This window comes from Rosa rugosa, chromosome 1, assembly GCF_958449725.1.
Source record: "Rosa rugosa chromosome 1, drRosRugo1.1, whole genome shotgun sequence".
NCBI lineage: Eukaryota > Viridiplantae > Streptophyta > Magnoliopsida > Rosales > Rosaceae > Rosa > Rosa rugosa.
In genome coordinates, this window is record NC_084820.1 from 4,595,501 (window position 1) to 4,621,170 (window position 25,670).

Genomic DNA, 25,670 nt, shown 5'->3' on the forward strand with positions numbered 1-25,670 from the left:
TGGTAATAAGAATACTTTAAATAATGGTAATTATTTATCATACCAAATGGTAATAAAAGCTATACTACTTTTTTTTTTTTTTTTAAAAGAAGGGCGGTGCGGCTGCCCTCAAGCCTTGTTTAAAGAAACTGTCAAATAAAAGCTATACTTACTTTCTTAGCAAGTACAAGAGTTGAGAAGAGATCAAATTAAGGAAACTCGGTCTAATCTTCTAGATCAAAGACACCAAGTTGATGAATAGTACTCTGACGAAAGAAAATTGGTGGTCGAGAAAACTCAAACATGTTGCTAGTTCAATCAAAGGCTACACACAAGTTGTGTCGTATGACAGATTCTGTTACTAAAAGAAAAAGGCTGAAAAAATAGAAGCTAGCTACAAGCTAGAGACAAATTGTGTCGCATGTCAATAATGTCATGCCTAATATGACCAAAAAACAAAAGCTGTAAAGATTGAAGCTAGCTAGCTACAAGCTAGCAACAACAAATGTTTCTGAGCTTGAAACATTTGTTGTGGCTAGCTAAAGCTAGGAACAAATGTCACGCCTAAATCTCTCAAGCTAGCTAAAGCTAGGAACAGATGTCATGCCTAAATCTCTCCTCTGCACTCTCTTCTCACCCAGGCACATTCAATCCTTCTTTAACTTCTCCACTGCATCCTTCTTGTGCTGAAAGCAAAAAGTAAACTTTCCAATGTGAACAAACATAAGAGAAAGGCATTAACCCACAAAGAAGATCTTAATGACAACTACTGGTCCTTACCAGCTTCTATGGAGATCCCACAGGGTCATACTTCTTCTTCCACTTTTTGGTTCCGGATGTCTGCAAGTATGAACAAAAGAGGTGGACTTAAGAGTGAGTGAACCAAAGATGGGTAAGAGAATATCTAAATGAAAGTATAATGTTTGGTTATCTTCAGAAAAGTAATACCTGTATCGTGACAATTTCTTCTTGAAGAGGTGCAGACACACTGGTATCATAAAATCCAATTGCAGCAATTCCACCACGTTCTCCTTCCTCAGTCCCATCATTGTAGATTTCTGTTCTGGACTGCTGAACCACATTGTACACTTGTATTGCTCGCCTGTCTTGTAGTAGCAAGATCATGTCCGGATCACCAAGCAAATAGGAGAGTGGCTGCAACAGCCACTCATTACCCAACACTGCTAGGTTCTCAAAGATATCCCCATCTTTTTCCTTTCTAAGCCTCCAAAGACTTGATATTTCATCCTTTCGATTATGGCAGCATATAAGCAAGACTTCTCTCACCTGCTCAGGTATAACTTTCTCCCTTGCAACTCCAAAAGTGAGAACATGTCCCGCCAATTCCAATTGCAGAGGAATCAGCCTGACATCCTCCATGCTCAGGTTGAAAGTCACGAGAGAGGCAGAATCTGAATCACAAAAATACAACCTTTCATGCAAACAACCTACAAATTGAGACAGCCAAAGTTTGAATTTTCGTAGTCTTTTTGTTGTCCACATGTCCCTTTGTAGAGAGAAGATACTAGGGTAAGTCTTTTGCTTGTATTCATCTTCAGGTATCACTTGAAGAACTCTCACTATTGTATAATCTGCCTCGAAAATTGATACGCTCAAAAATTGATACGCTCAAAGCAAGCGCATAATTTAACCCTGAAAATATCGTTAGTAGTATAAGCAAATAGGGATCGTTCTATTCCGGGGATTGAGGGTACACCTGTCATTGTCAAAAAAAAAACAAATAAAGAATTAAAATAATAAAGTAAAAAGTATTATGTACAAAAATAAAATAAAGAATAAAAATATATACAAGTTAATATAAAAAGGGGGGTTTTGAGATTATAGAATTGGAATTAAAATTAAATGAAATAAAGAAAGTGTAAAAACACATATACAAGGGTGGAACACAAGAAACAAAGATCAAAACTACAATCATATGAATGAAATCCAATTACAATTCCTATAGTTGATTATCTATGTCATGAGAAATAAGTTGACCATGTGAAACATTCAAAGCAAATGATTTCCCATATTTTACTTTCCTTGAATATTTAATCTAAGTGAAAGCACCTAAATTAAACCTATTGAACATGCAATCATAGTCTAGAAAACTAGCTAATCAAGAACACATTCAATGCATGAAGAACAAAGAAAGGATGTCAACCAAAGTGCACAACTTAGTATGAAAAAGTCCATCTATTTGCAATCCTCCTTAATTGATTTCGACTTTTGTCCAAAGCCTTTACTACTTAAATCTAGCACCAATTACATGCATATATCCTAAGTTGGCCATCAAAGAACACGTACATATAAAAGTTTTCCATAATCCAAAATCAATTAAGCAATCTCACATAAGCAACATAAAAATCAACATAAAGAAATCACAATTTTTATTCAAACATAGAAATTGGGCTTAAACTTTGCCCTTAATGTTATTGTTAACTAGAAACAAATTCCTACGAAATTAAATAAGGAAAAAGAATGAATTACACCGTGAGTTGGAGATGGAGATGGAGTGCTTGAAACGTTGAAATCTTGAATCTTGGAAGCAAGCCTTCAAGGTGGACGATGGAGGATATGATATTCCCGGCTCATTCTTCTTCTTCTTCTTCTTACTTGAAAACGCAGAATTTTGCAACTAGAGAATGGAGAGAAAAATGGAATGGAAATGGAGAGACAAAGAAGATGAAATGGATGAAGGAATGTACTTAGAGTGAGAGGAGAAGGTGTTTATATAGGGAAGAAAAAGAAGAGTGAAATGATAAATGGAAGAAAAATAATGAAAGTGGTTTGTAAAATATGGAAAAGATGGAGTAATGATGAAATGAAAGCAAGGCATGAAGGTGCAGAAGTATGGAAGTGATGATGATCTATTGGAGCAGAAAAATATATCCAAGGAAAAAGAGAAAAGCATCTAGCTTTCTTCATGTGGGTAGGAAACTTGAACATGTGGTGTTGAGCTGTTTTAGGTCAGTTTCTGCCCTTTTATTCCTTCAATTATTTCTCCAACAGGAATTCAGTTTTGGCTCGTGACTTCTTCATATGAAATGATCTACCATGAGTGTAGATCATTTTGGTAAAATTTCAGAATTTATTTCCATGCATTTGGGCTGGAAATGCTGCTGGACCTCTTACAGGTCCAGTTTTCCAGTTTTGCTTCTGCAGGAAATTGGGCTGACTGTTTGAAGCCTTCCACTCAATTATAGCTCTGGCACTCTTCATAAGAAATGATCCTTAGGATGTGTAGAATGGATCTGGAAAGTTTCAGCTCATTTGAAGTTCATTTGGTCCGGCGGCCGCTCCTTCTTCCTTGCTTGGCTTGGTTTCTCCTAGCCGGAGTAGGAAAATGTGTAAAATTGACATTTTAGTACATTTCCATTTTTCTCCACCATTTATAGGTAAGTGTGGACCTAATGCTCATTTCACCATCATTTACTCCAATGTACCTAAGAAAATAGAAATTGAGTTAAAAATCGATTCGTTAAGGAATTAACTAAGCAAAATGTGAGGAATTAACTATTAAAATACCACTTTAAAATGCTCCTATCAAATTCCCCCACACTTAGCTTTTGCTAGTCCCTTAGCAAAATCAAAAACTAACAAACCAAAAAGACTATGACACAAAACAAAGAAACCAACGAAAAAAAATGACTAAGTATGGAAACAAAAACACAAAGACTCAAAGAAACCAAAAACGTAAAACACAAAGCAAAACACAAAGAAAAAAATGTCACACATAAAAGAGTAAATTCAAAGACAAAGACCAAGATGTTGACATCACAAAGACCTCTATTGCCCTTTAACATATTGTCTCAGAAATCTCTTACTTTCACAACACCAAGATTAGCACTCAACCAAGAATCAATGTTAAGCATTCGAGAGTTAATTAAAACATATGATCCACACATACACAAGTAGGACTTGGTTGTAACAATGGTGATGGGGTTTAGCTTAGCATGCTTCAGACAAGTATGATTCATATCCTCATAAGGTATATCCACTCTTTCTTCTCTCAGATCAAGGCAATGCTTAAAAGCTTATAATCACTCATTTATATGTGAGAGAACATATTTTAAGGCAGTCAAATAGCTCACATATATAAGAAACGAAAAGCACTTTGTGAATATAATTTTTTTTTCAAAAGATCTCATGAAGGATATCAACTACTTGCACGAATGGACCCAAGCCATAGGTTCAACTCTTGTAACTCATCTCCACATCAAAGGTTGTCCCATCTTAAGGATCAAGAAGGTCTTCTCAAAGGGTTGTAATGGAGCTAAGGCTCAAAGTTTTCAGAAATGAAAGGTATGGAATGTCAAAGTATCCTAAAAACCTAGCAGAGCTCATGCAGATGTAGAGAGACTTCTAGAAATCCACCAACTCAAAACGCCACACCCATAGAGGTAAAATAAAAGGGCTAATGTCTTCATGTTGGGCCCAACCTTCCTTCTAAACTTCCTTTGAACTCTAGTGAAATGGACAAAGGTCAAATTTTTCTGTAGTGGGCCTTCAATTCAAAGCAAACTCCAAAATCACTAAGTATGGGGGATGAAAGTCCATAAACATATATATTTTTTTTCTTTCTTTTTCTTTTTAGCCGTACACAATTTTTCTCTTTTCTTTTCATTTTTTCACGGCTTCAACATATCTTTTTCTTTATGGACAAGTCTATCCCCACACTTGAACTTTCACCTCTTCTCAATCTTCATCCTTAGCACCAAACCCATGTAGTATGTCTCAAAAGATAGCTCCACTAAGTTTTTAGAACAAAGGGTAGGATTATCACTATACTAAGGTTCAGGGGTTAAGGATTTTTAGGGTGATGAAAGAAAAGGCTTAATGTAGGCTCAAAGGGGTTTATCTAGGGGGGTCCCACGACGGGCACAAATGGGGACACAAGTTTATTTAGCAATGGTGGTAATTCCTAGAGAACCTCTATCCCTTCCAGAATCAGGGCCATGTATTGATATCACGTCTCAACAAGCACAAGAGCGAATTCTAGCATTCTCTAGTCAATTAAACTTAATCTATGGCAAGCAGTCAATCAAGATGAAAGAATAATGAGATCATCAAAACATCGCCAAGAAATTAAGAATATATTTTTCATTTCACTCCAAGAAAAATGGACATGGTTCAATTATTTCACATGGATTTTATGAATCACAACTCATCTTAACATGCTCATATTCTGTACCAAGGTCATGCAATCCATATCCACTACAAGTGCATACATTTTTCATATATCTCAATTAACCAAAGAATACCATGTTAAAATCATCTCAATGTTGTGATCCTCTTTTAGTCATGATTTCAGAGATATAGAATCATCCCAGACAGTTGAAAGGCATCCTAAGACTCAAAACAAAACAAAAACAAGAACAACACATAAAGTGATGCAACATACAAGAAAAAAAACGTTTTGGACTTAGGGATATTTCTCTTCTCCTTTCGGTAACTCCTTTGGAACATGACCAGGTGAAGAGAGGAACGATTTTGGCGGAGCTCAGCTCACTTGATTTACAGGGGACGAGACCCTTTGTCAGCACTTCTCATATCCAAACTAGACCTTTAGACATCACATCCCATTGGATGCGCCTACGATGAAGAAGATATTTACCCAAAATTCATTTTGACTCTAACAACAAACAAACAAAACAAACAAACTAAAGAACAAAGATAAACAAAAACCAAAACATGAATATAAAACCTAAAACAAAGTTAACGATTTTTTTTTTTTTTTTTTAATTTAATTTTCTGATTTTTCTGATTTTTTATTTTGTTTTCTTTTTATGACAAAAACTAACTACAAGCATTAATCCTTCCCCCCACACTTAAATCATACATTGTCCTCAATGTTAAACAAGTTAGAGCATGCAATGAACAATTATCATGTGAATGGAATGATTAACTCAAGAAAACCTAAAAACAAAAACTAAAAACGCAAATAACAAAGATACAATCAGAAAATAGTAATAGAGGAGATAGAGTTTAAGAGAGCAAATCTGCGTTGATGGCTCCTCCACAGCTACGGTTGAAATGGGTTGCCTCCCATGCAGCGCTTAATGTTTAAAGTCTTTCAGCCTAGACTTGTAGCTCCATTTACTCCTTTGGAGGAGCGGTATGCGGGCGAGTGACAGCCTTCTTGCTGGTTTCAGCCTTCGGAGGAGGGTTCTGATGGAGTGACATAAATAAAAAAAAAAAGCGGGGGAGGCAAGGTTCGAAACCTTAACCTGCTGCACGAAACCTTTGTCCCCAACCACTGGAGCACAAGCTGTGCTTAATATAATGTGTACAAATTTTATACTTATTATGTCATAAACGAACATAATAAAAATAAACGAGAGGCGAGGTTCGAACCTCAGACCTCTTGTACACGAACTTTACACTCAACCACTCGAGCACGGCTGCTCACGTTATTATCCATACCAATCCTTTTATTTAAACCAACTGTTTCAATTGTTTCAACAATTCGGCACAAAACATCCAAGACTGTTGCAGAAACCCAGCCCAACGTATCCAAAACTGTTACAGAAATCCGGCCCAACTCATCCAAAACTGTTTCAGAAACTCGGCCCATCATGTCCAAAACTGTTTCTGAAACTCGGCCCATCAGGCCTCCACCCACAGCTACAGTGATGCCTTGATCCGAGACAGGCCCAAGTACGGCCCACTTGTGTCACGGCTTATCCCTTCCGTGATTTACGGCAGTCAAATCTGCTTTCGGCTACAGCTGTCTGCCACAGCGCCTCGAGATTCCCTCGGTCCCCTTACACGCTCTCCACGCGCCAACAACTTTTCCGGGTTTCAGGGCGACTTTAATCCAACGCGTAGAATGAATCACAGGAATCGTCCATCCAACGGTGGAGATCTGCTCACCTCGCTCTATAAATAGGTGCATTCTGAGGGCGCAATTGTTCACTCCAAAGGAACGAAAATCTCTCCTGAGTTCCAGCCCCTCTCTCCCAACTCTTCAGCTTTCCTCTTCTTTCAAAACTCAAAATATTTCTTCTTCGATTCAATCCTTCTCTTCTGATCTTCTCTCCCATCTAGTTGATTCAATCCCATCTTTCCTATGAACTTTCAGATCTCCAACACACCATCATCATCCTTAATCCCTTTAACAACAACTCCTTCAAACACTTGACAACTTTACTCTTCGATCTTCACATCCCCTCAACCCATCACCATGGAACCACGAACTCTGCAACTGATGGAGCTACAAACCCCGCAACAAATCGAGGATGGAGGAAACAACCAAGCAGCCGGGAGTAGTGCCAACACAGATTTCTGGCGAAGCCGTGCCAGGTGGGTTCCTACTCCAGATCAAATAAGGATCCTCAAGGATCTTTACTACGACAAGGGAGTTAAGTGCCCAACTACAGAGCACATTCACGAGATCTGTCTCCAGCTGAACCAGTATGGACATGTTGAGGGCAAGAACATTTATTTTTGGTTCCAGAATGTCAGGGCTCGAGAGAAGCAGATGAAGAGGTGCAATCAGGCTGCTCAAGTGCCCATGGGAACTAGTTCTCCTGGTACTGGTGGATCCATTGATCTCAATTTTGGGTCCACTGGTTCTACTGGTGCTGGTGGATCCATCGACATCAATTTTGGGCCAGCTGGTGGATCCATTGACATCAATTTTGGGTCCACTAGTTCTACTGATGATGGTAGATCCATTAATCTCAACTTTGGTTCCACCGATTCTACTGGTAATGAAGGATTTCTTGATTTAAATTTTGTTTCATATTCTTCCTCACACTTCAACACTAATACCAGTACAACTCTTTTGGCACAACAGGAGGACAAACATCCCTGCAACAACGAGGAGGAGATCACCAGGAGATTGAAACCCTTCCACTATTCCCCATGCATGGTGAGGACATCTTGGGCATCATGAAGACTACTTCCGAGAGAGGTAGCGGTTATGGCGGTGGCTCTCACATTTCCCTTGAGCTCAGCCTCAACTCCTACAGAGATGCAGACATGGCTTAGTATAGAGTATTATTATTATTATTATTATTATTATTATTATTTTTTTTTTTTTTTTGTAAATAGCTGAATTTAATAAGACTGAATGAATGCATTTTTTTTTTTTTATTATTATTTTTAAATTTTATTTTATTATTATTTTTTTATTTATTATTATTTTTATTTTATTTTATTTTATTATTTTTATTTTATTTTATTATTATTATTATTATTATTATTATTATTATTTTTTTTTTTTAAAATAAAGGATTCAAAAATATTTAGGACTCAAAATGAAAGACAAAAATATTTATAGGATTCAAAATGAAAGACAAAAATATAAATCCCTTCCCCCACACTTAAATATTGCATTATCCTCAATGTAATCAATTAAAAGCATGCAATGAAATAAGTAAGCATATAGGGATGAAATTTACGAAAATAACTACTAAAACAAAAAGAAAATGGAGGAGTAAAAGGGGAAGAGAAAGCAAATCTGATTATATTCTGAATTGGGTTGCCTCCCAAGCAGCGCTTGTATTTTACGTCTTGCAGCCAGACGGTACCTACATTAAATAAAGTTAGTAACTTAATATTAACAAAGAAATACAAAAAAAAAAAAAAAAAAAACAAGTAACTATGAATTACAAACTACAAGTATAATTAACAAGTATTTTGTACATAAGACACAAGTTAAGTATACAAGTGAGTATAAAACGTAAAAAAAGTATTTTTACAAGTATAAAGTGTGAAACAACAAAATAATTTACACGTAAAGAGTATGCACAAGTATTTCATTTGTTATAAACATTATTGATATCAAATCTAATTCCAAGCGGTAAATCAAGTGGACGTGCGGCCCAAGTATAGTCGTCTAGACACAAAGTCCCTCCTACATCCGTTGGGCAACCTTACTGAAATGGCCAGGTAGGGGAGGGCGAACACAAGAGGAAAAATCCATTTTGGCATGAGCTAGGCCCATTTATAAGCACTTCTGGATTCAAAAACCCGTCATGAACGTTGTCCCCTTCCTAGACACCATCTCACATAGGATATTCTTACTAGGATGTAAAAGGTCCTAAGTGTGTTAGACAGTTCAATGAATGTTAATAAAGGCCGCCCTCAACCTTAAGGGACCTGAACTAGGTACCAATAAGGGGTTTAGGCCAATATTAATAAACACGACTTCACCTATTCCATTCAATTTACAACTTACAATTAAAACTCGTGTTCAACAATATAAAAAAAAACAACCTAAGTAATTAATTAACTAAGTTTCAAACAGTTTATATACAATAATTATAAACAAAAACAAGTGATTTTTCAATTCCCCGGCAACGGCGCCAAAAATTGATACGCTCAAAGCAAGCGCATAATTTAACCCTGAAAATATCGTTAGTAGTATAAGCAAATAGGGATCGTTCTATTTCGGGGATTGAGGGTACACCTGTCATTGTGAACAAAAACAAATAAAGAATTAAAATAATAAAGTAAAAAGTATTATGTACAAAAATAAAATAAAGAATAAAAATATATACAAGTTAATATAAAAAGGGGGGTTTTGAGATTATAGAATTGGAATTAAAATTAAATGAAATAAAGAAAGTGTAAAAACACATATACAAGGGTGGAACACAAGAAACAAAGATCAAAACTACAATCATATGAATGAAATCCAATTACAATTCCTATAGTTGATTATCTATGTCATGAGAAATAAGTTGACCATGTGAAACATTCAAAGCAAATGATTTCCCATATTTTACTTTCCTTGAATATTTAATCTAAGTGAAAGCACCTAAATTAAACCTATTGAACATGCAATCATAGTCTAGAAAACTAGCTAATCAAGAACACATTCAATGCATGAAGAACAAAGAAAGGATGTCAACCAAAGTGCACAACTTAGTATGAAAAAGTCCATCTATTTGCAATCCTCCTTAATTGATTTCGACTTTTGTCCAAAGCCTTTACTACTTAAATCTAGCACCAATTACATGCATATATCCTAAGTTGGCCATCAAAGAACACGTACATATAAAAGTTTTCCATAATCCAAAATCAATTAAGCAATCTCACATAAGCAACATAAAAATCAACATAAAGAAATCACAATTTTATTCAAACATAGAAATTGGGCTTAAACTTTGCCCTTAATGTTATTGTTAACTAGAAACAAATTCCTACGAAATTAAATAAGGAAAAAGAATGAATTACACCGTGAGTTGGAGATGGAGATGGAGTGCTTGAAACGTTGAAATCTTGAATCTTGGAAGCAAGCCTTCAAGGTGGACGATGGAGGATATGATATTCCCGGCTCATTCTTCTTCTTCTTCTTCTTACTTGAAAACGCAGAATTTTGCAACTAGAGAATGGAGAGAAAAATGGAATGGAAATGGAGAGACAAAGAAGATGAAATGGATGAAGGAATGTACTTAGAGTGAGAGGAGAAGGTGTTTATATAGGGAAGAAAAAGAAGAGTGAAATGATAAATGGAAGAAAAATAATGAAAGTGGTTTGTAAAATATGGAAAAGATGGAGTAATGATGAAATGAAAGCAAGGCATGAAGGTGCAGAAGTATGGAAGTGATGATGATCTATTGGAGCAGAAAAATATATCCAAGGAAAAAGAGAAAAGCATCTAGCTTTCTTCATGTGGGTAGGAAACTTGAACATGTGGTGTTGAGCTGTTTTAGGTCAGTTTCTGTCCTTTTATTCCTTCAATTATTTCTCCAACAGGAATTCAGTTTTGGCTCGTGACTTCTTCATATGAAATGATCTACCATGAGTGTAGATCATTTTGGTAAAATTTCAGAATTTATTTCCATGCATTTGGGCTGGAAATGCTGCTGGACCTCTTACAGGTCCAGTTTTCCAGTTTTGCTTCTGCAGGAAATTGGGCTGACTGTTTGAAGGCCTTCCACTCAATTATAGCTCTGGCACTCTTCATAAGAAATGATCCTTAGGATGTGTAGAATGGATCTGGAAAGTTTCAGCTCATTTGAAGTTCATTTGGTCCGGCGGCCGCTCCTTCTTCCTTGCTTGGCTTGGTTTCTCCTAGCCGGAGTAGGAAAATGTGTAAAATTGACATTTTAGTACATTTCCATTTTTCTCCACCATTTATAGGTAAGTGTGGACCTAATGCTCATTTCACCATCATTTACTCCAATGTACCTAAGAAAATAGAAATTGAGTTAAAAATCGATTCGTTAAGGAATTAACTAAGCAAAATGTGAGGAATTAACTATTAAAATGCTCCTATCATTACACGCATTTATATGCATGTAATTGTATCTAAAATACTATAAATAAGTTAATCCTTAAGTCAATTATTATGTAATTAATTCACTTTTATTTATTGTGTAAAAAATTAGCAGAATTGCCGAAATTAAGAGAAAATTGGAGCAAATTAGAGTTTCCGACAAAATGATGAAATAGTCAAGAACCGTGGTCAATGCCAATCAAGGGAACGGAATCTAATTGTCTCCGATAGTATTTGCGGAAATGCATTGAGAATGGAGAAGAAAGAATAAAGAAGAGAAGACAAGAAAAAGGAAAAGAAAAACAAAAATCAGCCTTTGCTGACGTCAGCATCAGCATATTTTTTCCTCCTTCCCCTCCCCACGTGCACTCTTCATCTTTTCTCTTTCCTTTTTCTTTTTCTGTTCTTTCCTTTTTCATTTCCTTCCCATCACTTGCTGACACGTGTCCCCTCACTCTCTCTTCTTCCCGCCCTACACCACCGAGAACCATATATTAATTCGAAAGGAAAACATCATCAATGGTCACTGAATTATGACTTATTCGACACTTAACTCACTGTATTTTCAACAATATCACTTAACTCACTCAGTTTTACATCCGTTTTCACTTAACTCACTGTCGTTAATTCTACCGTTAAAAACTATTAAAATTGAGGGTATATTTGTCTAAACACTAAAAAATTGCATTTTTTTTTTTAAAAAAGACAATTTTTTTTCAAATTATATTTAAGTTAAAAAAAATCATTTTTTATTAGAAATCTCAGAAATTTAAAAAATTGAAAAAAGTCTAATAAATGTAAATTGAGGGTATATTTGTCTAAACACTAAAAAAATGCATTTCTAACTTTTTTTTTAAAAAAAAAGAATTTTTTTTTTTCAAATTATATTTAAGTTAAAAAAATCATTTTTTATTAGAAATTTCAGAAATTTAAAAAAATTGAAAAAAAGTCTAATAAATGTAGTTTTTTTAAGTTAAAAATGATTTTTAAGTGTTTTGACAAATATATCCTCAATTTTAACGGCTTCTAACGGTAGAATTAACGGCAGTGAGTTAAGTGAAATACAGATGTAAAGATGAGTGAGTTAAGTGATATTATTGAAAATACAGTGAGTTAAGTGTCAAATAAGTCATAACTCAGTGACCATTGGTGATATTTCCCTAATTCGAATCATCCTCTCTTCTCCAACAGTAGCCGCACACCACCTTTCATTCCTCTCTTCTTCTCCAAAACACCACACCACCATACTCACTTTATATTTTCTTTTAATCTTCACTACTCCACATCAAATCCTCATCAATTTCTCAAGGAATTTTAAGGAGCATCAATATTTGAGATTGGGTAAAAGTGGAAAATCATAAATCAAGGCTTGTCATACTTGCTCCATAGCAATTTGTGACTTGTTCTTGTTGCTTCTCACTCCTCTTCACCTTTACCTCTTTAATTGATGTATAATTTTGTTGATTTATTGATGGGTTGTGAGTAGTCTATTTAGGAAGCTAGGGTTTGAGCCCTAGCATGGATTTAATGTAATAAATATGTTTTAATTTAATGGTTTTCAATTTCGTGTTTGGCATATGTTCTATTCTATAATATTTGGCTTCGATGCATGCTTAGGAGCTTGATTAACTTTTGAATGTGTAGATGAGCATGTCTAGAACAAATTAGGGGACCTAATCACTTCTCTAATTTATAGCTAGGACACTTTTTTAGAACATGGTTAGTTACAATACCAATTTCGATTGCCGTATTAGCTAGCTTGAGAACCTAGATTCTAGGACTCTTCGCCTTTTGGTGCAACTAGAGGCCCTAACAAGGTTCTAGATTGTCCCAATTGAGTTTCTACGACCCTTGATCCGGAGTAAGAATACCCTTTAAGGAATCTAATGACCCATGAGCCTTGAAAATCCTTGGGTACGGTTCTTGATGCCACTATGAATTGAATGACCATTGTCGGAATATATTTGTGCATTAAATTTGGCTAGGAGGATACCATAGTGACCTAATTTCATATCTTGATTAGTGCCTATTATATTAATTTTTAGTTGCAATTTTAATTTTTAATTGTCAATTTTATTTTTCGAAATCAAACTCAATTTTCACAAACCACTTTCATTGTCCATATCACTTGGTTGTGAGATTCCGCATTCACTTGTGGTTCTCTTGACCCATTTTAGGCTTGGTTGTTCCGAGCCGAGCATGTAAATAGCTTGGTGTTATTTTTTAGGTTTCATAATTGTTAGTGACTTAGTAATCGGCACAACCAAGGATTGAAGTTAGCTTTTAATCCCCGTGGTACGATAATTTCAGGTCCAAATATTTCCCATTTCTTTGATGACCGTGCCCTTATTGCGCGTAAGTTGCATTTAAGCACCCAATCAATTTCGCTGACGGCTCCGTTAGATGTGAGACCCATCTTTTTACCCAATTTGCAGCCCTAAACAATCAAAAGCCCGAGTTTCCTTCCATTCTCACACAGTTCTGTTCGAAAAAGCTTGTCAAAGTGAGACCCAAACTCTAATCCCTCCAAAATTTGACCTTTTATATCCAAAAGATTCGAAAATCTGACTGGGAGTCTGAGCGGAGTAGATCACAGACTGAATCGAATCTCCGACAGTAAAGAGATGGCAAAAAAGTGGAGGATCTTTCAGGAATCTGGACCACCCCCAGAAAGTAAATTTTGGATTCTACTCAATCCTCTAATTTTATCTGATGTTTAGGTTTTAGGGGAAATGAGTTTGATGCCGACAAACAAGCATGGTCAGACTTTTAAAAACGAAAGGAGTTGTTAAAAAAATATGGGTTTCATCGAATCTGTCAAGGCCAAAAGTGAAAACATATAAAAATCGGTTTGGTAGTGCTGCTTGATTAAAGAAAAAATAATATGGAAATGGATTTGTGCATTTTGGGTTTTATAATGGTTTTGTTCTTGGTGATTGATGCTTAAATTCGAATTAGGGTTTTTAAATGTTCTATTCCCAATCCAGAAAAATCGATTTGGGCAAAGTTTGAATACGATTCGTATTGGGTATCGTACATTATCATTGAGGGTTTCCAATAGCCTAGGACGTTATTGTCTCGTATTGATGCTGTTATTGATGGATAGGGTTCATATTCTGTTTTTTTTTTTTTGCAGTTCTCGAGCATTTGTACACCATGGAAATCTTTCATGGTGGGTATTTTGACAAGCAATTGGATGGGACAAAGAAGTATAAGGTGTCAAGGTTTAACAAGATGGGGGGAAAGATCTACTTAGATGGGCTAGATCCTGAGTTAATTTCATGGGTAGAGATGAACAATATTGCCTATGCGTTGGGGTACAGGGAGAAGCCCATCTCATGCCATTTCAAGCTACCTCGAACATCAAGTAATGATCGCTTTATCCCAATCAAGAATGATGCAGATGCTATAGAAATGCTGAAGGTCATTCCCCTGAATAAAAGGCAAATTTCAGTGTACATAACTGGAGGTGGTCTTAGGAGAAAGAGAGAGGTTGAGTTGGATGATCTGAAGCCCGATGATCCTGATTGGGAAAATCCACTCAATAAGTGCACAACAGCAAAGAAAGAAAGAATGTTTGAAGCAGCCAATTTGCTTGGTCGCCAGTTAAATAGATCACCTTCTAGAGCTACTATGGGGACCAGTGTTCCCGAGATAATTGATCTTGAAGATGAGGGTGGTTTAGATGGTAATGAGGGTGAAACAAGGGTGGGTGAGGGCTTAAATGTGGGAAGAGAAGAAGGTGGAGTAAATGTTGGGGTTAGACAAAGTCAAAGCACATTTGTAGGTCTTTCTGATATTCTGCTAGATGTGTTGGGATCACAAACAAGTATAGGGCAGAAGGGACACAGGAGAGAAAGTGATGGAAATGAAGGGCATAAGGGTAACTTAGGGAAGACCACTACTAAACCTAGAAGGATGAAGCATTGTGTCAAAAGGAGTTAGCCTGCCTCTGCCACAGCTGCTTTAAACAAGAAGCTTGTGGATATAGAAAGGCGAGAAAGAGAGGCTGCTGAGAAGGCTGAAAAAGAAGCTTGGGAGAAGGTTGAAAGAAAGGCAGCTGAGTTAAGAGAAAGTCAAGCTACTGTTGAGGAACAAGATGAGGCTCAGAGATTGAGAGAAAGGGAGGCTGCTGAGCACTTGGCTAGGGAGGAGGCAGAGAAGAGAGAACAAGAGGCTGCAAAGAAAAGGGCAAGGGATGTTGTTGCTGTTAGGGAGAAATTGGCAGAAGAGTTGAGGGAGAGATTAGAATAGTCACAGCAAAGCAAGAAAGGGAAAAGCAAGGAGGCCACTACATCTGATAAGGAAAAAAAAACAGTTCAGGTTGCAAAGGTTAAAAAGAGGGGGAAGAGACCAAAACAGCCAAGGTATAACACAAGAAGGAAAGGAAGCTGTAGCAATGCAAGAACAGAGGAGAGGTTCATTGAGGATGAGGAGACAGATTCAGGATCTAATTTATATGTTTATTTAGATTATGATTTGCAGCATGATGAGGTTGATGATGTAGACTTTGAAGAAAATGTCTCACAGCTAAGGGTTGTTGAGGAATTTGATGACATGGCCACATGGGGTATGAAGGCTACTGTTCAGATGACCATGGAAAATCTGATGACCTTGAGAGTTTAGAGGGCAGTGAAACAGAGGAAGATGAGGATGACAATCCACTTCCAAGGAAGATTAACAAGGGAATGAAGATCAGATCTGTGGATTTGAGAAATCCTAAATTCAAGTTGGGGTTGGCTTTCCCAAACTCAGAGCAACTTAAGGAGGCTGTTAGGGAGTGTGCAATCAAAAACTAATTGGGTTTGTGGTTTGAGAAGAATTCAAAGCATAAGATTGAGGTCAACTGCCAATGGGACTGCCCATTCAGATTGTATGCAAGTACTTCCAAGGGTGAGGGTCTAACCTTGATCATTAGGACCTTAAACAACAAGCATACCTGTTCTCCTATGGAAACAAGCTACTTCTTGAATTACAACAGAATAGCCTAAGAGGTACAAGCTAATCTGTTGGTCGATGAAGAAATGCAAGCTGGATGTGGGTGTTCAGACCATAACAGCAAAGAGAAAAACAAAGAGACTGAAAGAAGGTCACTACATAGATCAGTACAACAACCTTGTTGCTTACAGGAAGGAATTATTGAGAAGTAATCCGGGTTTAACTGTGGAGATCAAGACTTGTATGGATGGTGACATAAGGAGATTTCAGAGGATGTACATTTGTTTTGCAGCATGCAAGAATGGGTGGATGAATGGTTGCAGGCCTATAATTGGTTTGGATGGGTGTCACATAAAAGGGCACCATCCTGGACCGCTATTAGCAGCAGTTCACATACATGCAAACAATGGGATGTTCCCAATTGCATATGCCATTGCTGAGACTGAGAACCAAGAAACATGGACTTGGTTTCTTGAGCTGCTGAAATGGGATATCAAGATAGAAAGAGGTAGCAGCTACACATTCATCACAGATAAGCAAAAAGCTCTGGGAAATGCAATTGCAGATAATGCTTGTTTGTTGCTCTTTCGAGATTTATAAGTGTTGCCCTTTGTTGCTGGTTTAATATGGACTTGTACATTTGTAGGTTGGTTTCCAAATGCTGAACACAGACACTGTGTTAGACATTTGTATAACAATTTCAAGGCCAAGCATCCGAGGGAGGAGCTAAAACAATTGGTTCGGAATGCAGCAAGATCAAGCACTGTGGTGTGGTTCAACAAGCATATGGCTGATTTGAGGGAGCTCAGTGAGAGAGCTTGGAGTTGGTTTCAGGACAAGAATCCAGCACAATGGTCTAGGGCTTACTTCAGAGATGAGACCAGGTGTGACATACTGCTTAACAACCTCTGTGAGTCTTTCAATGCAGCCATTGTGCTAGTTAGAGATAAGCCTATCCTAACAATGTTAGAAAATATTAGAATGGATATGATGGTGAGGCAATCAAATAGAAGAGTGGCTTGTGAAAGGTGGAAGGATTTGGTTGGACCTAGAATCAAGAAGATCATTGACAAGATTGGTCAGAGAGCAATAGAATACAGAGCACATAGAACTGGCGAGTTCATATTCCAGATCACTGGTGTGGAGAGCATGGCAGCAAGCATGTTGTAGATCTGGGCCTCCATACTTGCACCTGTAAGAGGTGGCAGCTGAGTGGGATACCCTGTGTTCATGTCATATGTGCAGTAAGGTTTAAGAAACAGGAAGCTGCATTATATTGTAACGACTATCTTATTCCCTCAACCTATATGGAGGCCTACAACCTCATAATCTACCATATTGCTGGCCAAGAGGATTGGGAACCTGTTGATTACCCCATTGCACCTCCACTTTTCAAGCAACAACCTGGTAGGCCTGAGATGAAAAGGGTGAAGGAACCAAGAGAGAGGAATCAGACCACAGCCCCACCTGCACATAAAGAGGGGAAGTTGCCTAAGGCTGGTATCAAAACATGTTGAAGAGTATGTGGCCAGCAAGGACACAACAGCTAAGGCAGCAGCAACTGCAAGTCCTTAATAATGAGATTTTTGATGGAGCAAATTGCCATTTACTTTGTGTATGTGCACTAACAGCTTCTTGCAAATTTCAATAGGGAGAGGGTTCATCTAAATGATCAAAACCTAGTAACAAAAGGAAGAGAACCAACAATAAGGTATGACACAAGTTGAACTGATTATGCCTTGTTGTACTTTAAATTGCAGCATGTTTGTGTACTTTATTGAATTTGAGATTATGTTCTTGAACTTGTAATTTCACTTCCCAAAATGCTTTAGTTGTTTCTGCATTTTCTGATATTGAAATGGCATTTATGGTGATTGTCCTGTTTCTTTGTCTTTGATTTTGGGTAGCCTAATAGAGCATTTCTTCCAAAGGGGTGTTCTAACTTGAAGGACCAAATCATAAGGTCAAGAAAGACTTGGAAGAAGATGAAAGAAACTGCTGCTGGTACTTCTAGTGTCAATACAAGTACATCAGCTTCACAAAGTGTACAGCAACCTTCTACTCAAAGTAGTTAAAATCCTATTGCAAGAGGTGCACATAAGAAGTCATCCCAGCCAATGCAACAAAGTCAAGCTTCCTCTAAATGGGCAGGGCTTTGAACCTCTTTACATTGCTGATTTTTGGAGCATTTTGGTTGCAGTACTGTCAACTCTTTTGTTTCAGTTTCAGTTTCAGTTTCAGTTTCAGTTGAGGTTGTGTATTAAGTGCTGCTGGACAAATTATGCATCATGGAGCAGTTTTAATTTTGCTCTATTTTAATTTCTCCTTTGTAAGACATGATGTTATAATTGAATGGGAAGTTTGGTCAGATTTCTGCTCATTACATGTGTTTTAAGACTCGGCAAAAATGCATCTATAATTTTTTACGGGAAAAAAGAAGTCATGCATCTATAATTATATATATTTGACCAACAATTAATTGTTGATGTTTGAAGACCCTTCCCAAGACAACTGAAACACTAATGTTGTGGGGCAATGGACATCTATTGGCCCTAAAAGAAGCCTATATTCTAGTCAAAAGACATCTATTGGCCCCAATAGAGGTCTATTGGTGGGTATATTCATGGGGGAGCAAGGAGGAGGAGTCATTGTACCTACTCTATTACATCCATTCATTATCATTCTAGATAGAGACGCACTGAAAGTAGAATGAACAGTTTGCACTTGACTGCACTCGATGAAGGCTTCCAGAACACGCCACAGAACTCACGCCTTTTTTTTTTTTATCTCTGATCATTTATCAAAGAATGAATATGGTTATCAAATGATTGAACAACCGGGAGCAATTTACTTATGATACTTAGTTGACATTCATAAAAAGTATCTAATGAATTTTACTTAACCAGCAGGGCTGGTATGTTTTTACGAGTTTTCTGTTTTAACATCAAAACTTTCAACTTAAACCATTTAATAAATAGGTCGTGTCGTGTTGGACAAAATGACCCATTTAAGGGTTAACACTACGACCCATTTAACTAAAAAAATGCATAAATTGATTAAATTCACTAAAAACTCCATAAGACGATTGATTTAGGAAGCTGGAGTTTACAATTGGCCAATGACTTGCATCCTAAGCCATAAATTTTTTTTTTCTAAAACTCTGAATTTGTAGAAAGCCAACTACGCCTATGTTCCGCAAATGTCTTGATTATATGAGCTCTATATTGGACTCTCTCATTTCAATAAGAAAATCCCACAACAGAGCAAATTGACCACTACTCCCCAAGATATCAATCAAAATGTGATGGCTTTCATCATTTTCAATGCTTACCAATTCTCCCCATTAAATTAGATTTTCATTTTGATGAAAATTTATGTGGTACAGTACAAATATGGAGGAAATTGTGGTCATTCCCCGTGGAAAATGGCGGGAAATTAAGGTCTGGTAGAGTCTGCGGTCATTTCATGGCATTTTTGGGGCCCACGTGCTTGCCACGTCACACATCTAACAGAGCCGTTAGCGAAATATGAAGGAAGTATCTCGTCGATAGCGAAATATGGGTTAAGGTATCACATTGATACCATTTAGAATGTGGGTATCAAATTGGCCGGTGCATCTGTTGGTGCATTTTTCTCTTTAATTAATAACTCTTACAAAAGAGGATTAGGATTAATTATGAAGAGTTCAGAGGCTATAGGTTAGCGATTATAGGCATAGTTAGTTAAAACGCGTATAAAATTTCAGTACGCGTATAATTGAAAAAAACTTCAATATGGCGTATTGTAATTCAAGTGCTTGATTACATTATACTTAGGTGTCATATCATTTTCTTCATGTTTTGTCACATTTTAGAAATATTATAAAGTAAAAATAAGAGTTGAGAGTAGATTATTTGTTCTTTTCTTACAAAAATAGTGTTTTATATATCCGTATTTTTGATTCCCTTTTTTTTTTTACTACCTGCTGAATTATACACGTATAATTCAAACATAAAAATTTGCCATATCACTTTTTTTTAGGGCTGGATTCGGTACTAAACCGAGGCCTTTTTGCCTCAACCGTCAGCCGAACTGACTGTGTCGGTAATCCAATTCTCAAACCGATACTGATCCGACATGATTGGTATACCGGCTATCGGTAATCGAGATCTCAGTTGGCATCGATCGGTTTTGAGTCTTCCGCCGATAGTTCTGAGTTAAATCTGGAGGAGAAGAAAGAAGATGATACAACAAAGAAAGAGAAGAAATCAGAGATCTGCAACCTAAAAAATGTAGTGGAAATCATGGAATTAGGTACTGAGATTGTTCATTCCTGGAAGATTGTAAGAGATCTGTAGCTTAAAAAGTGTGAGATCTGCAGATTGTTCATTCCTGGAAGAAAATATGATAGGTTTGTGGCTGGGAATGCGTTGCATGTATTCGTGGATTTGTGAAAGTGTGAGATTGTGAACATGGCCATATGGGATTGGGTTTGTAGGAAGGAGGTGGAAGATGATGCAATGGGTGATATACAAGTATACAACACGATGAAAGGGATAAATTTTTAGTTTTGTTTTAATTCTATCCCTTAAGACAGAATACATATAAAAATTGTATGGATAACAACGAGAGTAGCTTGTGCTCTAGTGGTTGAGAGCAAAACTCTTGTACATGAGGTCTGAGGTTCGAACCTTGCTTCTCTTTTATTTTAATTCTATCGCGTAAGACATAATAAATATAACATTTGTACACATTATAATGAGAGCAGCTCTTGCTCTGGTGGTTGGGAGCAAAGCCTCTGTGTATGAGGAGGGTTCGAACCCTGCCTCCTACAATTTACAAACTATATATAACTATGATTATAGGCATGTTTAATCATAAAGCACACTAAAGCAATAGTATGTAAGTCTCATTAGAACCTCATCTTTATATGTAAAGCACTATCCAGCAGAGTACAAAAGCTTTTCCAATCGCCAATTATCAGTACTTTTGAGATCCACATACAATATTGTGGGAAAAAGTCGTTCTTGCATGATTGCTGCAGAAATTGGTTCCAAAAATAATAAAATAAAAGGAGATGATTTATTTATATGAACCGATTGACTGCTATAGATATATGCATGATACAGATCGATCGATCAATAAGCAAACAAAAAATGAAGCCAAGAACAACAATAGTGTGCGGCCATACTTAAGACTTACAAGGATGCATCCTAGGGGTACGTTCAAGGATGCATCATATATATGATCGACATGCTATGAACTACGAACCTAGGGGTACGTTTAATGATGGTAGGATCCAAAGTGGCATATTCATCTTGTTCCAATTCCAGTTATTTATAGAGTCAGAGTCAAGTAGTTGTGTCGTAGTTCTGTCCCCTAAATTGAAAATACCCATCTCACTTCTTAAGTAATCACATTTACTCTCGATCCGTCTAACACTTTCTGTGGCATAGTATATGCAATTCGGCTTGCAGCCAGGAATACTTGAAGCTAAAACAGACTGGGATTGACTTTGACCTAAGAATATTGCATCATCTCCAATGCAATTAACCTCAACCAGCTGAGCGGTGGAAGTGCCTTCATAATTGGAATCGTCTTCCTCGTTGAACACGATCTTGCAAACGCCGAAGGAGGTTTTATTAAATGCATAAAATCTTCGAACAAGCAATAGGTCTTCATTTGTTGATTCCACAAGATATTGCTCCCAACAATGTGCAGGGAAAATATGAGTAGGGCGAGGTTTAAAACGTATATAGTCTACTTTCGGCGGTAAAAGGTTACCGCTATTAACTTCCACGGTTACCATATTATAATATCCCCGTTCAAGAAGCAAGTAGACATTGTTTTTATAAAATATAGCATCATCTGGAAGACCTACAGGCAGTCGGTTGGTCGTGATCCAAGATTCTTGTCCTCCTTTAATAAGTGCTAACGGCGGAGAATAATCAGAACCTAATCGTGGTATGCGGTTCGGCAATGGTCTATAGAATGCTAAGAGCACATAATAGTTTTCCGGATGCAAAGCAGGGTTAGCAGACAAGATAACTCTTGGGATCCATTCTTTAACATGATGGTAAAATGTTGGGATGCAATGCACATACGGAGGAAGATGAATCGCCTCTGATGCTTTTCCGAAAGGGTTCCGCAGAGTTATTTCATGGATGACCTTCAATTTTCGTTTTTCTTGCCATTCTTCGATAGATTTGTGTGCCGAGGCCAACCAACCTTGGCTAGAGCCACAAAAGTTTTCATTGTAAGGCACTGATAACCCAATTTTAATGTTATTGTAGATTTTTCTTTCTGAAACGCTATACAGTGGTCTTTGCTTTGTTTGGGGATCGCTGCTGCTCCCATTATCAGATTCACTAGTGGGGAGCATGAGCATGGGAAGTAGCTGCGGTTTACTCAGCCAACGTTGCTTTGTATGATTGTAATATTTTGCAACAAAATGCAATTCCTTACAAACAGCGGCGAAACGAACATAGTCAACGAGCTCCAACAACTTATCAAGAACACAATACAAAACATCTATTGGAAGACATGAAATCTGCAGCATTGTTGCCGCTTTGTCCCTAGTCTTACTTGGCTCAATCAATTGCTCCCCCTCTCTTTGTTCGTATCCTAATTGGCAAGTTCGTCGTCTCTTAAGCCGTCTCTCTTGATCCTTAGCTCCTGCTTCTTCATCTTCTAGACTCATTAACACCTTATTGGAACCAGAAACGCCAATTTCATCATTATGCTCCACCATCCCTTAGATCTCTATGCTTTTTCCTTTTTTTGGTATGGAAACCCAGTCTCACCGATGTTATATAGGCACATAAAGAAGTCCAAGACATATTAGGATTCAGAAACTCTAGCTCTCACCAATGTTATTTAGGCACGGACAGAAGTCCAAGTCATGTTATGATTAGGAAGTCGTTTGAATTCATCTAGTCCAACGTGGAAGTTACAACTGTTCCCGGACGCGTGTATTACGTATATGATACACATAGAATGAGACCGTTATACAATGTTAAGTAGGAGTCATATATGCTACGTAGGTACGTACGTCAGTGCCTGAAGGCTTCGATACACCAAATATAGAAAATATGAATACCAAACCAACTAAATAAATGATGCAACTCATATATACGTGCATGAGAGACAACGCTAACGTACAAACACTACTAGCAAAAATAGCTTTACACACTGATTGAAATCAGTGAATATAAACTCTAATAGTCACTGAAATTTGTGTGGGAAGCCTAATACCCACCCTACACTCACACATTTAATTTCTGTCCCATTTGAGGGGGGTGGCCTTTGCTCTCTCCACACAGATTAAAAACTCAGTGTGAATTTTTATGTGGGACCCATCTCTGCACCCAATATGCTATTAAAATATCATATTGGAGATTTTTACTTAAAATCTGTGTGAACTAGTGAAATCTTAAAAAGTAAATTAATCAATTTTACCATTTGTGTTTATGGAGATTTTTTGGCATTTTTGTTTTTCTTAATTTACATAATGCAGTATTAAAGATTAATTATTATAATCACAGTCATCCGATCAATCCCCATCTGGATCAGTTTTTTCTTCAAATGAGTGTTCCAGAAATTCTTGATCTCATTGTCAGTTAACCCATCTAGATCGAGGAAATTCGTTGAAGAAGTATACTTGTTTCCCAGCTCTAACCACATATGTTGAGACCTGCAATATTAAGAGAAATATCATCAAGTTCTTGGAAATACTACATGGTAACCCAAAAATCAAATATCATGGTATCCGAGTAGTAGATCGTCCAATATAACTTAGTAACTACAACATGTTAGAGATCTTTTTTAGCATAGTGCTAAACCAACAATCCTTATCGATGGAACAAATCGAAGGCATACCTGCAAGCTTGGGGAGAGCTCGCTAGCTTCCATGACCGTGTTGTTGGATGTACTGCAGAAGCTTTTGATCCTTTTGTAGAATATTCATGAATACAGATCTCGATTTTGCAAATCCACTCAAATCATTCGAATCCCTCAGCCGAAAAACCACTTACCACCTCTTCTTAGTCCTCACTCCGATTGTTTCCAATATGAGCACCGACAAGCTTCTTAAGATCAAACCCCAAGAGATCCAATTCCCTTTTGAATTGAAGAAGCAGATCTCGTTATCCTCTCTCAGACTACCTTCACCTTCACAAAAACCAGGTGACCGGCCTCTCATGTGATAATGGGTTTTTATCATCTCTTTATTACCCCAAAGCAATTAAGTGGCAGCACAATTTTCTATGCCCTAAATTAACAAAGCACACGGATGTTTGTCTAAATAATATCAATTGTCATTCAAAATTTCACACAGATTTCAGTGTGTATTTCATTTAGACACAGATGTTTGTATGAAAAAAGCTTTTGTAATAGATGTCCGTATGAATAGGTGAGAAAGAATCGTAACGCTGCCACTGAAATCTGTGTGAATTGGTTTACACACAGACATCCGTGTGAATAGGTGAGAAAGAATATTAACTCTGATACTGAAATCTGTGTGAATTGTTGTTTCACACGGATTTTTGTTGTTATTAGTTACACACAAACTCACGTGGGCCCAATTCTACTTAGTTCACACGGTTATCAGTATGAAATTGTATTTCACACAGATATCTGTGGGTGTTGAAAATCTGTGTGAAATAAATCTGTGTGAGTTGCCCGTTTTGATAGTAGTGAAAACTCTCTTTCACCTCTCTCTCTCTCTTTCATTCCTCTGATTAAGCAGACTCTCTCTCTTTCTCTCTCTCTCTATGGACTCCTACACTCCCCTACTGGAGAAAACCCGAGTTCCCCAATCCTCCCTCCAAAAATAGTAAAATACGCCGTGATTTCAATCTTCTCGAGGCTCCTATCCTCCCCAGAACTACCTAGCTAGACTCCGACTCCAAACACGGCAAAGACGCCATTTGCTAGTGCCTCCACTCCACTCCCCCCCCCTCCCGTCGTCGACCAATCCATTCGAGAGATCTGCAGCCTCGTCGACGACTACAGCTCCAAAATCTATGTCCGCCACGGCTTGATGGAGCTCCAGTACGTCCATGCTCAAAGGATCCAGTTTAAACTTTGTCGACCTTTTCGCTCCAGGATTTGAGCCTGGTTTGATCGAGTTAAAGCAAGCTAGGCTAGCTTTGTCGTTCGAGAACATTGTTGAAGACGAAGATTTAGAGAGAAATGAACAGAAGCAGAGGAGGCCCCAAAGGTCGTAGCTCGGAGGTAAGAGAGAGAGTCTGAAGATTTCAAATCGACAAAAACTCCACTTTGTAGCCTTTTTTTTTTTTTTTTTTTTAGAAGAGAGATGTACCTGTTCACGTGTTGGCCATCCAACTTTATATTTATTTTTTTATATAGAAAAAGCTCTATATTGTTTTGTTAAACTGTGGGTATAAGGTCGAGAAGGAAAGAAAAATGAAAAAAAAAATGTTCTATTGGGGGCAATAAAGGTTTGTTAAATGTCTATTGGGGGGGGGGGGGGGGGGGGGCAATAGACGCTTTGCATTGATGTAATCTCCTCTTTTTCTTT

The 25,670-nt window shown here is 37.3% G+C and overlaps 2 protein-coding genes and 1 long non-coding RNA gene across 4 annotated transcripts; 1 reads left to right on the plus strand and 2 right to left on the minus strand.

Moving 5' to 3' along the window:
* Positions 1 to 246: 246 nt before the first annotated feature.
* On the minus strand, positions 247 to 11,196 carry LOC133711701 (uncharacterized). Of its 2 annotated transcripts, XR_009847083.1 has the most exons (5): positions 10,170 to 11,196; positions 2,470 to 8,516; positions 928 to 1,696; positions 760 to 819; positions 247 to 665 (listed from the first exon to the last, which is right to left on the minus strand). It is a non-coding gene; the product is annotated as an uncharacterized LOC133711701 (long non-coding RNA). The 2 variants fall into 2 exon arrangements; XR_009847082.1 differs by having other exon boundaries at positions 928 to 8,516.
* A 5,032-nt stretch (positions 11,197 to 16,228) lies between these two features.
* Positions 16,229 to 17,667, plus strand: LOC133730285 (uncharacterized). The gene is made up of 3 exons (XM_062157926.1): positions 16,229 to 16,724; positions 16,797 to 17,288; positions 17,396 to 17,667. The coding sequence occupies exons 1-3, from the start codon at positions 16,229 to 16,231 to the stop codon at positions 17,665 to 17,667; spliced, it is 1,260 nt and encodes a 419-aa protein (XP_062013910.1).
* Positions 17,668 to 21,392: 3,725 nt separating this feature from the next.
* LOC133730362 (uncharacterized) lies at positions 21,393 to 22,880 on the minus strand. Its single transcript, XM_062157986.1, has one exon. The coding sequence runs from the start codon at positions 22,878 to 22,880 to the stop codon at positions 21,393 to 21,395; it is 1,488 nt and encodes a 495-aa protein (XP_062013970.1).
* Positions 22,881 to 25,670: the final 2,790 nt, after the last annotated feature.